Here is a 14,049-nt window from a genome sequence, read left to right as displayed (position 1 = left end):
AAACCACACGTCAGAAATCATTAGGAAATACTGACATTTTAAAAAAGCAAAAAAAATGAGATTATTTTATTATATCACTAATGTGTTGTATTACTTAATCTTATGCACAGGACAAAAAATGGACAGTGATTTTTTATCATCCTGTATAGACAAGATTTTCATTCCTACGTAATGCATAATTTTTAACAAATTTACGTTAATTAAACTCTTTTACGAATAAAATTGTATACGTATTGAATTATTTTGCAATGCAGGCACGTTGAGTATTCAATAGACATAGGACTAATACTTACAGATTGTATCAAAAGTGAATTTAAATCTTTATCTTATCTTTTATAGGTCAATGGGTAGATATAACTTTTGCCCTAGCGAAAACTTGCGAAAAGTAATCGCAATAAATATCTACAATCCTTGCAAAAAAACTTTTTTGTAATAATTGTAGTAGATAGAGGTAACAAATACATAATAAAACTTTAATTGTTTAACAAATTAGAAATTTAAAAGAGGTATGTTACGATTATTTGAAAACTCACAACTTTCTGTAGAAAAAAATCTTAGGCCTAAAACGTAGATTTGCAGTAGATACAAATGTCATATTATAATATAAATGACAAATTAAATTTCAACAAATGAAGAGAATCTTTAGGAGAGATTTTAAGTTAGATCATAATATGAGACAATTTTAAAATAATAAATTATTATCTTCTTAACTTGGTGAGGATTATAATAGATGAGATGAGATGTCATTTAACAAAAACTACCGAATGAATTTGCTGTTCGAAGCACCTAGTCAGCTACGTCCTCAGATCCCCACAGAGAATGTTCAGAAGAGTGTTGCCAAGTATATACAATTTTTTTATAATTGGCCAGAACTACACATTATTCTGTTAGCAGCATGTAGGATCATTTGAGATTATTGCTAAAAAAGTCTAAGTTGACAATCCCTCTGATCAGTCTGGCTTTAAGTTCGCAGACGATCTCGAAAGTGACGATGGTTGAGACCATCATTTAGGACATGCTACTTTTTATTAAGTTAAATTTAAATATTGAGAAATGTCGGTTTGTTTAAAAAACAAATATACGCGATTAAAATCCGGAAAAATAGTTTCATTTACTATTAAATATTGAGATTTTTTCCCCTCTATAAAATTTTAGGAACAAGTTTAAGTTATAGTTATCAAAACAATAATATAAAAGTAATTTAATTTTTAGAGCAGGAATATCTAATCATGTGTAAAATTTATGGTAGCCACGGAAAATACAACCAAGTAAGTAGCAAGGCACCACAAGCTCTGAAAACGTTTTAATTTCTTACTTGATTTTTTGTTTTATTCAAGTTGGATTATCCTTTAATTCACGAGAGGGGTAGCAAATTAGTAATATTTAAGTAGTGTTTGGCTATGTTTAAGTTAATGAATAAAAATGTATGTTGGAAACATCTCGCTCCAAAGACATCGAGTTTAAAAAGTATCATAATATTCAACTAACGTGCGCATGCGACGATACATGCGTTCCTCCAGGTCGGTGGTAGGCGACATAGTCACCGTATGCTCTTTTGCTAAATTTGACCTGCGAGATCTTTCAAGCACGCTCCCATCTAACATTTTCTCTAAATTTGTTGACACTAGTTTGGACAGATTTTCGTGTTTAGTACGTGTAATAAAAAGTTTAGTTCCATTGGTGGGATCAAAATTAACAATACCTAACCTGTATAATTCCTTCAGTAATCTTGCAAAATTGTCAAATTTTTGCATGCTTTCAATTTCATGCAAATCAACTTTTAAGGCAGGTTTTCGATTTTTTGTAGTTCTTGTGTGCCATACTAGTACTTTTGAGCAATTATCAGCTAAAGGTTCTATGTCCTCTAATTGGAGGTCTAAGCTGCGAAGAAACTTATCTTCTTCGTATCCTGCAATGTAGGGCATGATAGCATCGGGCTTTAGAAACTTGAGGTTAACGGCGAATCCTGCCATATCCACAGGGAATGTTCTTCGAGCAGGCCAGGAGTCAAAGAAACCCACCACCTGAAAACGTATACTTGCTTTCTATTTATATGTACACATCTGAATATAAAAATAAAGACAATGCTGACGAATATTGTCTTTGAAAAGCATAAATCTGTCATTAAAACTACATAGGGCGCACTATAAGCATAGAATAACTATAAGTTTTCGGAACTGGCCACTTACATAAACAACATTTAAAAAGTAATCACAACATTTGAAAATGGAACTCATTGGCTGTAGAATACAGTTTGTTTCATCCGACTGTCACTTGTTTTTACATTGTGGCGTCATTTTAGAAATTGGTTGTCTACATCACAATGGATTTAACTCGCGAAAATTTTCGTAGTATGATTTTCTACGACTTTAAGTGTAATTTAACAGCTCAGCGGAGCTTCCCTCGACTTCAAGCTGCTTTTGACGATGAAGCACTATGCAAGACGACTATTTATAGCTTGTTTGCAGAGTTCAAACGCGGTCGTGTGAATCTCAGTGTGATGTCGCCCGCCATCACGAAATTCGTCACTGACTGTCCACTGCTGTGAACAACAAAAACATCGATGCTGTGCACCGTACGATCAAAACAGACAGGTATGTGACATACCAGAGATTCGGGCATCTTTAGGCATCGGCATAAGTCAAATACAATCAATCTATACAAACATTTGGGTGTGAAAAAGCTGTGCTCTCGGTGGATCCCAAACATTTTGACTGAGGCTCAAAAAACGGATCGCGTCTCTTGGTGCAATGCCATGCTTACCAGATTCAACGAAGGGGCGTCAAATTTGGTGTGGGTCATAATAACAGATGGCGAAACTTGGATTTATAGTTACGATCCCAAAACAAAGCAGTAATCAAGCGTATGGGTCTTTCGAGATGAGCTGAAACCAACCAAAGTGGTGCCGGCAGTTATTGACAAACAAGTTATTGCACCACGATAACGCCAGTTCTCACACGGCCAGACAGACAAATGAGTCTTTGAAGGGACAAATGAGTTTTTGAAGGTGAACAACTTTGACCTTATGAGCCATCCCGCGTACAGTCCCGACCTGGCACCTTGTGACTTTTATTTATTTCCAAAAATTAAGAACCAGGTACGCAGTCAAGGATTTTCAGCACCTGAAGAGGCTGTTGAAGAGTATGAAAAATATGTATCAGAGAGTGTCGCAGAGGAGTGGCATAAATGTTTTCAAAATTGGTTCATTGATATGAAAAAGTGCATTAACGCTAATGGAGAATATTTTGAGAAACAATAAATTCATTTCTGACCATTAATAGTATTTTATTCACTCCGGAAACTTATAGTGTGCCCCACGTAATAATGGTATATAGTTACATAACCTTTGTGGTCAACAGCAACACATTAACATACACTTCACGCCCTTTTCCCTTATGGGTAGACAGAGACCAAAGTCTTTCACTTCCTAAGATCCTGACACACGTGTCTGCTTTCATAAGAATCAATGCTTTTACGATTTCATACATGTTCATCTAGCGCAATTGTTCAAGTTGCGCTATAAGCGCACTAAGCATAGCTTGCTATTGATGTATCGTTGACAAGAGATACATTTTATAAAATCTAAGATACACAGAAACAGCTTTACCTTTCCATGTTTAACGACAGGAGCTGAGACACCGAAATTTCCAATTAGACCAACTGGAAACATGGACACTTTCTTTGTTTGACGTATTTCATTAAAAATCTGCAGGTCGAGAGTATTATCATCATCTCCAAAGTACAAAACGCCATCGCGGGCATTTTCATGCAGCCAGCTGAGTGCTGCGCGTCGATTTGCCACGCCCCGTGGAAAAAGTGCGGTTTTGTAAATGTATGGTTTGGGACTTGAAATATGTGTAAAAGGTAGGCCCGATCTTCTAAAATATCAAAATAATTAGTTTAAAAAAAATCTACTTGCAATTATTTCTAAAGCATTTTCTTTACAAATGAAGTTTGCATTGAATACTATATTGGTGAAAGGAGTGTTATTCAAAAAGATAAACAACTGTCTACTAAATGTAGAACTGTGAAACTGTAACTAAATATGAATCTCTTATACCAACCTCGCTGCCATAAAGTAATTTATAAGAATAACTGCTTCAACATGTGTATAATTATTTACAATAAATTACAAATTCATTACATTAATTAGAAACTATAGAGACTAAAGAAACATTGAATCGCATTAATATTTGCACATCTGCTTGCAGGTTGAATACAATGTACCTAATTTTACTTAAGACCTTTGTAATTACTGTATTCTGGCAAATAAACGTATTCTATTCTATTCTATTCTATTAATTTACAAGGATTGATGAATGATTAGAGATCAGTCTGGTTTACTTAGGCAAATTACAACATTACCTTAACTATTAATTTTTCAAAGTATAAAAGAAAACTATAAGCATTCTTAATAAATAGTATTTTATATATAACACTTCTTCACAGAATTCTTCCACATTTAATAATTGACATAACTTTATCATTTTTTCTTTAAATATAATTCTTTAATATGTTTGATAATGGTAATGCAATATTTCACAATTCGTAATTATGGTTAATATAAAAACATGTTTGCATGTCAAAAATGGTGCAATAAATTAATAATTAATAATATTTACAATAAGAGACCACAGTACCATATTCTGAAAAATAAATAAATAGATTGATCGAATGAACATTGAATTTCAAACATCAATCAAAGTTTGGAATATTTACTTACTTCAAAATATTTGTCACCAAGGGAGAACAAACTGGCTGATCATCTGCTACAATCCAATGTAAACGAGGAACGTGCATCAGTGTATGAGCCAACCGGGTAAGTTCAGGTATCTGCTCCGGTCTCGGAAAAGTTGGTGTCACAAAATAAATCATTTGCATGTCACTATTATGATCAATATACCATCTACTGTCATTGAAATTAACTCGGCATATTAGATTCTTTACGTCGATTTTTATTGTCGTTTTTTTAAATATGTTAGTAACGCTGAAAAAGAACACAGAATTAATCGCTTCTGTGATTACAAGTAGTTACTAAACTACATAAAATTAAATGTGACAATTTGATTAGCATTGGTTTGGTTCTCTTTGTGGTTTGTAACTACTTGCAGTAATGATAAGAAATAAACACATAGCTGCATTTCCATACACTATTTTTAAACATTTTTAAATTTATAAAAAAAATTATAAATATTTATAAAAAAAATTATAAATATTTATAAAAAAAATTCAAAATATTGGGACACTGTGCGCCTTGAGGATGTGGTACAGGTTAATGAAGTAAATGTTGCTCTTTTTTACAACAAAGAAAAGTGTTGAGATAAAACCAATTTGCCAGAGAGAACACAAAACTTTAATGATGGGTGAAATCCCGAACTCGCATTGTGGTGCAACAATGTGCACCAATCAATGAGAGGATGTCCAGAACATGGTGAGGTGTAACAGTAATGTCTGCAACTATTTATTTTTATTTATTAATAATTTTACAAAAAGATACAATATAATTTAAAACATGCGGCACAACAAAAACCCGCATGGGTTTATCCGTGCAACTCAATGCATGTGTGTATGTGTCAAGAACATTAAAGAAATGCAGAATAATACATCCACCAAACAAATCACTTAATAGTCTGGACGCATACATTTCCATTACCTGGCGCAAATTGCTAGTATATGATTACTTCATAGGTTTCATAATAATCAATCTATTGTTCGTTACTTTTGATTACGTGAAATTGTAAGTATTGTGATGATGTGTTATTACTTACCTTAGAGTAGAATTGCACCACATCAGTAAGTAAAAAGCAGCCAAGAATACGAGAGACATGGTAAGTATTTTTCTAATACTTTTAGTAGGTTTCATTGTAAGTAAAACCTAAACAAAACCATGCGAAGTAAAATTATACATTTACACAATATAATTAATCATATTAAATGTATTTGTTTTGTGTTTCACATTTTATATCGATGCATTATTTTTACATTAGGATAGGCTATAACAGAAATATAATACACCAAAAAGTAAAAAGGGCCACCACTACCGACTTGACATAGACCGAGTCGTAGCGCTTAAATTCTCTTTGGGCCGAGTGTGTTGCACAAAGAAAAGTTAGGCAAGGACAAATCTAATTCCGTGCTTTATTTTTTCCCCATCAGGTGCTCGCTGTCTTCTATCTATCCTTCACAATCCTTTGAAATTCACAATCACACACTTTGACATTGACATATTGAAAAACAAAAATATTATTTCGTGGCCTAGGTGCTTAGCATTTCTGACTCGCTATAAATAGTTTTTTGGTTGTCAATATATCTTTTGTTTAAGTTCGAGATAACGTTCCATTTGTTATAAATTGATTTTTCGTTCGAATATAGTTTATACTTTTTTTAGATATCTTGAGAAGTGGAACCATCTCCAGAAATAGGATGAGATAGACTCTTTTTATACTTTTTCAAGATGTTCGTTGGAAGAAACCGTTAGAATAGATTGAAAAGAGTTTTATGAATAATTTGTATGTACATGTATATTGTGTTTTGTAATTTTAATTTTGATTTTGATTTAAATAATGATTTTTGGTTGTCTTGTTAATATACACTTAAGTATTTTTGGTGATGTTAACATGTTGTTTTTAATACATAAACTAATTACAAATAATTTGTGACCGTAACCGACTTCTTAGTTCTATTTGTAAATAAAGCAACACAAAACAATTTCATCTATCAAATATCAAAGCAATGCTATTATCAAAGATCAATAATTTAAAGGAGACCATTAGACGAAGTAAAAAGACAACACGGGCGACACATCTCAGACCGACTACAATAAATATATATCCATTTCATCCTTTCATGCTCCTTTAGATTTACTAATAATCTTAATTGTCCTTTTTCTACTCATTGCATGCGCAAAAGATGGAAAGAGACCCATTACGTCAGTTTTAAAAAGCATATATAAACTTCTTGGTCATTTTCAATTGTTCGAACCACAAAAGCGATTGAAATATTTAGAACAAAGAAACTATAGAGTTCATTTGATTTTAATCTAATTTTTAAAATGATTTTTTTATTAAACGTTAGCAATAACTAACAAAATATTGTAGTACTCGTTTTACGGCTTGGGATTATCTATCAGAAGTCAGAAAATACATTTGCCCGAAATCATTATTTTTATCATTAGCTCGTATTTTCATAATATCAAATGTATTTTTTTACGAAGATTACAAAACAAAAGCTAATTTTATCTATGTGAAAAGCATCAAAATTACTCGAAAGCGTAACGGTTTTGTTATAAATCGGAATTACGGATATTTGAATTTACGTTTAGTTGGAATATCGGTACATTTCTTATAGTACACGCTTATTTTCACATTTGTAGTAATATTTGTATGTATGTACCTGCCCAACTCTTTATTATACCTTTAAGTGAATTTGTAGGAAATTGGACATAATAATATACAGGTGTAAATTTGAGATGGGGCAGCAAGGCCAACTTCCTTAATCGTTGTAGTTACAGGAAAATGGTTCTCGAAGACTATCCATGAATTTTGAAGATATTTTGAATGGCATTCACAGATTTTGAAAAAATGGTACAGTCAGCAAGGTAAAAGGAAATTTTCACAAAACTTTTTTTATGCCCTTCGATCCAGTCTCTGGTAAGGATCAATAGACTCGGTGGGACCAACTGGGGTAAGAGTACTCTAAATAGGAAATGAAACTATTTTTCCGGATTTAAATCGCGTATATGTGTTTTTTCAAACAAACCGACGTTTCGGGCCCTTTACAGGGCCCATGGTCACGGTTGACCGAGGTGGTACAGTCTTCAACCAGTTATGTCTAATATTAATGCAAACTACCCTATTTTTTCACTATAGTTACAATAGTTATTAATTAAATACCCTATTTTTAATTTTACAAAGAAAATATTCCAATTTAAGCTATATTAAGTTTTAAAAATTATTTTATCGAATGAATTTTTTTTAAGTTCAATTTATTATTAATAGAAATTAAAATAAACTAAAATATTTTAATTAGTACTCCAGTCTTATGTCTGTTTGGGATTTTTCATTAGAGGAAATACTGGATCCCAAACTGGTGGTACGGAGAAACCATCTTCCCTGTTGAAATTAGGATGTTTTTTAATTTCAATGGCCTCTCGCAGCATCCTGGGTAGATAACGGGCTTCTTTTGCAAGGACCTGGGGTTTGTCAAACTTCATTGAATGTGTAGGTTTATCCATGACATGCTCGCAGACTGCAGACTTGTTTACGCGACGGTGTTTGACATCAGCTATATGTTCTTTGACGCGGGTACAAATACTTCGCTTTGTTTGTCCAATATAAGAGAGACCGCACTCACAGTCAAGCTTGTAAACTCCTGCACCCTGTAAGGGGATGTTACATTTCACGGGACTCAGGAACTGAAAAATCTTCCTCAGGGGCTTGAAATAGGTCTTGATAGATGCGCGCCTGAGGACTCTTCCGATTTTGTCTATAACACCTCCTCTCACGTAAGGTAAGATGGCAGGTCTTAGCTCGAGTGTTGGTGGTTTCACACGGGGCCTGTGGCACGTTACGACAACGTATTATGTATTTTAAAATAAAGACAACAACGAAAAGCAAAATAACATAATAAGTCTATGATAGTAAGTGCTCGAATTGATTGACGGATGCATCGATTCGCTCTTTTCCGCAAAGAGCAAGTAGCGGTGAAATTCTACTCAGATGATTCTACTGAAAATTGCTGCAAGTGCGTCTTTCAATTCTTGAACACTGTTGTATTTTTTTATAAATTTAGTTTTTTACATAGCCCCAAAGAAAAAATCAAGAGGCGTCAGATCAGGACTACGCGGTGGCCATTTGATAGGACCATGAGTTCCAATTAATTTGTTTTCTCGGTTGAGAACATTTTGATTAAAAATCGTCTTAAAAGTAACAATTCTCTATTAACAAAACAAAACAAAGCTGTTCCAAATTTAAAAAATAGTGATATGATTATGATTTGGTCTTACTTAAGTCTTATTTGTAGAGTAGTGACCAGTTTCGTTTCTAACAAAAACTTTTCATTTAAAATGTGTGTTAAAAAAAAGCTTAAAGTAAAAAAAAAGTAAAAAAGTTTTGTAAAAATTGCCTTTTATCTGGCTGACTGTACCATTTTTTCAAAATCTGTGAATGCCAATCAAAATATCTTCAAAATTCATGGATAGTCTTCTAGAACCGTTTTCCTGTAATTACGATTAAGGTAGCTGGCCTTGCTGCCCCGTCTCTTTACACCCTATATATAAAAAAATAATTAATATTTACGAGAAAGGCTATTCCATTACTCTTGTGTTCAAGTAATTTTCAGTCGAAGCTAAATACAGTGCAATTTATTAAGTTTCCAGTAGAAGCTGAATATGGTGTTTAGGGCCCTTAAATTATTGCAAGCATATTTATGCAGTACTGCAATGAATGACGTTACAATTTAAATTAAACGTTTTAGTTTTTTATATTTCGTTACATGTCACTACGTTTGTTTAAGCATAGGTTAACCTCGAACATTTTTTTCGTGGTTTTTGTATTAGATCCGGTGTCCATTTATTGGTAGGTCAATGGTTGCTTCAAAGAAATCTAATATAAAGTGCGATTAATTGCGCGCATTTTGAATGGGAAATAATTTTATTTCTTAGTTTAAAATATTCAATTACTTAATAAATAACATATACTACATTTACGGTGTTAAATAATATTACATAATTAATAGTAACAGAAGTAGTTAGGAAGGGAAGGTTTTAGTCTGTAGGCTACTGGGTACATTCCCAGTGGAATCTCATTTCTACATACTAATTATAAAACATTTGTACTGTTTTCACGGTCGATGTACATATATTCAATAGTTTTTGCTAATTTTACTTACTTCAATGTGTGCGTAATTTTCTATGGGCCGTGACCTTTCCAATAATAGAATATTTTCAAAATTTTCAAAATGATTTCAGATTTCCTAGTAATTTTAAGATCTTTCAGTTTAAGTCTTCAGTATTTCAGTAAGCACCGTGTAAAATCTTTAGTTTAAAAAATGAATTATCCAGGATACGAAAATCTCGATAGGTAATGTTAATTATATATTAACGTCAAACCATTATCATTTGTCAATTGTGTTTGTTTTGGTCATTCATAATGTCATCGTCATTAGTATCGACGGAGCCACAAACTAATAAATGATACGACGGAGCTAACTCTTTAAAAAGGACAATAAACCAAACTAAATATTACCTACTGTGCTGTTTTTTTGGGGTGTGTTAGTTGTTCCACCTCCACGCGTGCGAAGTCCTTGAACGTTCTGTGATAACACGTTGTCACAGAACGCCCAAGGATGTAGCCGGTACACCCTGGGGCCAACACTGACAACTCTCGGCTTCAGGAAGGGGTAAGTGGCCACGGTGAGCGACCACCTCCAGCCCCCAGTGGGAGCAGGGGACGCCCTGCCCGAAAGAACAAGAAAGGTCGTCTGAGGGAACGCGAGCGCCGTGAAAACACCAACAACCAACGGCCGAAGGAGGGAGAGGCGAGGCCCCCGGTGGATGACGGAAGTGGCCCGAGGACTGCACCAGTGCGGTCTGCTGGGCCCGCCGCACATCCTTCTGGAAGGGCCCCCCTCCCTCCTGGAAACAAACCTGGAACAAACCTGGACAAACCTGGAAGCAAACGCGCCGAGGCCCTCGACCAATGCCAAACGTGCTCGACTCGACGAGACCATATCTCCGAGAGGCGAGCATAAACGGCAAAGGGTTGAGAGGCCCGCGCAAACACGAACGTACGCCGAGGCTACCAAGCCAGAACTGATGGCGGTGATCACCTCGGTAAAAACCGGCTACATACGGAGCCCCGATGCTGACAAGGTTCAGGAGGCCCTATGTGAGCGTCTCGCTCAGGGAGCGGAGGAGTGCGGCGAGGAGGACGTCGGCCCACAATTCAGGGGTAAACCTGTCTTTAGTGACGGGTCACTGAAATTGTGGTGCCACGACACAGCCACATTCCAGTGGCTAGAAGACGCCAGTAGCACCATCAGGCTGCCATCCGGGGAGCCCCTCTCGTTGAAAAATGGGGTGGAGGCTCCCCGGAGGGCAGTCTGCCGACTGTTGATTCCTGGCCACTGGGAGGATGCACGCCGAATCGGCCGCATCCTCAAGTGGCAAAACCCATGGGCGGAGGTTCACCGCTGGTATGTCCACAAGCTGCAGAAGCAAAGTGGACATACCTTCGTGGTAGTGAGCCTCCCCGAAGAACTGGTCCCGGCTGTCCTGGGGCATGACCGGCGCTTCACTTTCCAGTTAGGCAGGGTCTACCTCAGGTTGAGATCCAAAAGGGGCCTGTACACGGATACGCCGCCTGAGAAGGCGGACATCAATAAACCACCAAAGGATGTCTCCCCGGAGCCCTCTACCTCCTCTGGCATCACCGGAGAAGGGAAAGAGCCCTACCTGACCCCCGTCTCTGCGCACGAGTGCGTGTCGGGGATAGGAGACATCCAACTGAGCGAGGACGAAGACGAGGAGCTGCTGTCCACTGATGGCGGTTACCCCCTCGCTCAGTAAATCACACATCATACAGTGCAACCTCCACCACAGCCAGGCCGCAACGGTTCAACTCCGGAAATGGTTGGAGGCAAACAACACTGCCGTGGCACTGATCCAGGAACCGTAGATCAGCGCCCGCGGCCAAATAAATGGACTCTCACATATGAGAGGTAAGCTGATATCAACTACCATCTCAGAAAAACCACGAACTTGCATATATTACTCTAATAATTTACATGTCCCCTCCCCTCTGGACAACGAAAGTGTTTAGACGTGTCTTCCTACGTATATAATATTGTAAAATTAAATAAAATTGGAATTAAATCGCAAAAAATAGTGTTGTGAAATTAGGAGTGCATAAACCTTTAGAAGACTACCTACCAACCTACATCGAGCGTAAACTTGCTGCAATACGCACACTTGCACAATAGTGAGTAAAATTCGCACAAAACCTACTTCATTGTTAACATTAACTCTAATACAGAGACATAACCGTTCAGGGGTCAAGTTAAAATTGACGGAAAGCACGTTCTTATGGCACAGCCCGCTTGGTGACAAAATTTGTAGACCTCTGCGTTTTACCGTGGCCCTATCGCCTACTAGTTTTTGTGCGCCTGGTACTTTTAACTTTTCGTCAACATGATGAAACGTACCCCCCCGCCGAAGTCGTCTCCCTCGCCCTCCCTGCAAGCATCTATGTCGCCACTACGTCACACTGAATCGGAACCAAATATTACTACAATGAAGGCGATTAATACCGAGCGGAAGAAGAGGAAGTATGACGGTGATGATAGTAGTATGTCTGACGCACTAAAAGAAATGTTCTCTACCTATTCATTGGACCAGAAAAAAAGTTTTGATGCCCTCCTATCCGCCGTGAACACTATAAAAGACCAAAATGAAGAACTTACAAAGAGTGTTGATATGATGTCTACAAAATATGATGAGTTCTTGTCCCGTATTGCCACACTAGAACAAAAAAGGGTAGAAGATCGGCAGTATATTACTGCCCTAGAAGAGAAGATTGAGTTCCTGGAGCGTAAGACTCGTGCTGCTGGTATTGAGATCCATATTCCTAAAGTAAACTATGGGCAAAAGCCCGAATCAAAAGATGAACTATGCACCATCGTAAAGTCATTGGGAAACGTGCTGAATATAGATATCCAAGATGCAGACATCAGAGATATCTTTAGACCAATCTCCAGGGACTCCCAGAAGCCCGTCATAGCAGAATTCACCTCGATCATAAAAAAAGAGAAGCTGCTTGGCGCAGTAAAGACTTTCAACAAGGGTAAAAAAAAGGGTGATAAATTGAACACCACTCACCTAAACCTAGAAATTCCAATGCAGCCCGTGTATATTGCGGAAGCACTAACCCAAAAACAGCAGAGATTGTTCTACCGTGCTCGGAGATTTGCCGCTGAACATGGGTACGATTTCTGCTGGACCTTACGAGGAGTGGTACATCTCCGCAAAAAAGAATCTGCTCCACAAATAAGAATTGACGATGAACTGACACTGCAGGAACTTCAAAAACAGAAGTGACTAGTTCCCCAAATAATTTTATTTTGCATGTTAAATATTTTCAGTTATTTTTATCGTTTTAATTTTTTCGCAAGTTCTTCGTTTTTGTACCATGTATTTATAATGTTAAACTACTCTTTCCAATACAAACCACACTTCCACACTTACACACACACAAACATTCACAAACACTCCAATGGAATCAGTGCGCACGCAATTAACGCTGTTTACGATCAAGTACAAGTTTCCCATAAGCTAAAGTACTTCTACAATACACTTAACGCTCTATTATTTTGCATAAAAAACTACATAATGATAAATTATATACCTTGTTTTTAAAATTCGATTTTCAAAATGATATAAATAATGAATTAGATCTTTTTTCTGTCTCACAATCTGTGACCTCCGATGTCGATAACTGCCATCGCCATGTTCCTAAATGCTCTAAACAATTATCAATTATCACTCAAAACATCCGAAGTATAAACTGTAATCTACCTAGTTTCGAAGTTATATTACAGACACTCAACTTTGATATCGATCTGATAGTACTAACAGAATGTAGATTATCATGTGTCACTGCTCTTCCGGCGTTAGTGGGCTATAGTGGATTTGCTACTAAAAACAACCCTATCCAAAATGATGGAGTAGTGTTGTTTGTAAACGATCGCCTTTCAGTTACTGTTGAAGAACCACCTTTCCAGGAAGGAAACTGCCTTATTTTAAAAATTGACACGACCATAGCACTCATTGCAATTTATCGATCTCCCTCATATAAAGATATTAGTCATTTCCTTCTCTCACTTGATTGTATCTTAAAAACTCTATCTGAATTTAGTAATGTAATATTGACCGGGGACATTAACATCTCGATTAATAACAAAGTATTTGTAGAAGAACATTCTGACAAGTATTTAAACTTAGTCGCTGGTCACGGTCTTCTTCCAGCCCATACTTTTGTGACACGGGAAGAAAGT

At 36.4% G+C, this 14,049-nt stretch overlaps 1 protein-coding gene across 1 annotated transcript; it reads right to left on the bottom strand.

Annotated features, from left to right (window-relative positions):
* Positions 1–1,082: 1,082 nt before the first annotated feature.
* Positions 1,083–4,941, bottom strand: LOC113227736 (galactosylgalactosylxylosylprotein 3-beta-glucuronosyltransferase S-like). Its single transcript, XM_026460725.1, has 3 exons — positions 4,724–4,941; positions 3,608–3,878; positions 1,083–2,024 (listed from the first exon to the last, which is right to left on the bottom strand). Exons 1-3 carry the CDS (start codon positions 4,879–4,881, stop codon positions 1,461–1,463), a joined length of 993 nt encoding a protein of 330 aa, XP_026316510.1. The 5' UTR covers positions 4,882–4,941; the 3' UTR covers positions 1,083–1,460.
* Positions 4,942–14,049: the final 9,108 nt, after the last annotated feature.

Source organism: Hyposmocoma kahamanoa, unplaced genomic scaffold, assembly GCF_003589595.1.
Source record: "Hyposmocoma kahamanoa isolate Upper Pololo Valley unplaced genomic scaffold, ASM358959v1 100021, whole genome shotgun sequence".
NCBI classification, from domain to species: domain Eukaryota; kingdom Metazoa; phylum Arthropoda; class Insecta; order Lepidoptera; family Cosmopterigidae; genus Hyposmocoma; species Hyposmocoma kahamanoa.
Note: the sequence above shows the minus strand (reverse complement) of the source record. Positions and strands in the feature narration are given on the sequence as shown.

What these genes read in the sequence shown, in the direction of transcription:
- LOC113227736 (XM_026460725.1), bottom strand. Translation starts at nt 4,881, where the DNA reads ATGCAAATGATTTATTTTGTGACACCAACTTTTCCGAGACCGGAGCAG. An exon ending in TTGGTGACAAATATTTTGAA is followed by an intron (nt 3,879 to 4,723) that starts GTAAGTAAATAT and finishes TTGATATTTTAG; the next exon opens with AAGATCGGGCCTACCTTTTA. An exon ending in CTGTCGTTAAACATGGAAAG is followed by an intron (nt 2,025 to 3,607) that starts GTAAAGCTGTTT and finishes ATACGTTTTCAG; the next exon opens with GTGGTGGGTTTCTTTGACTC.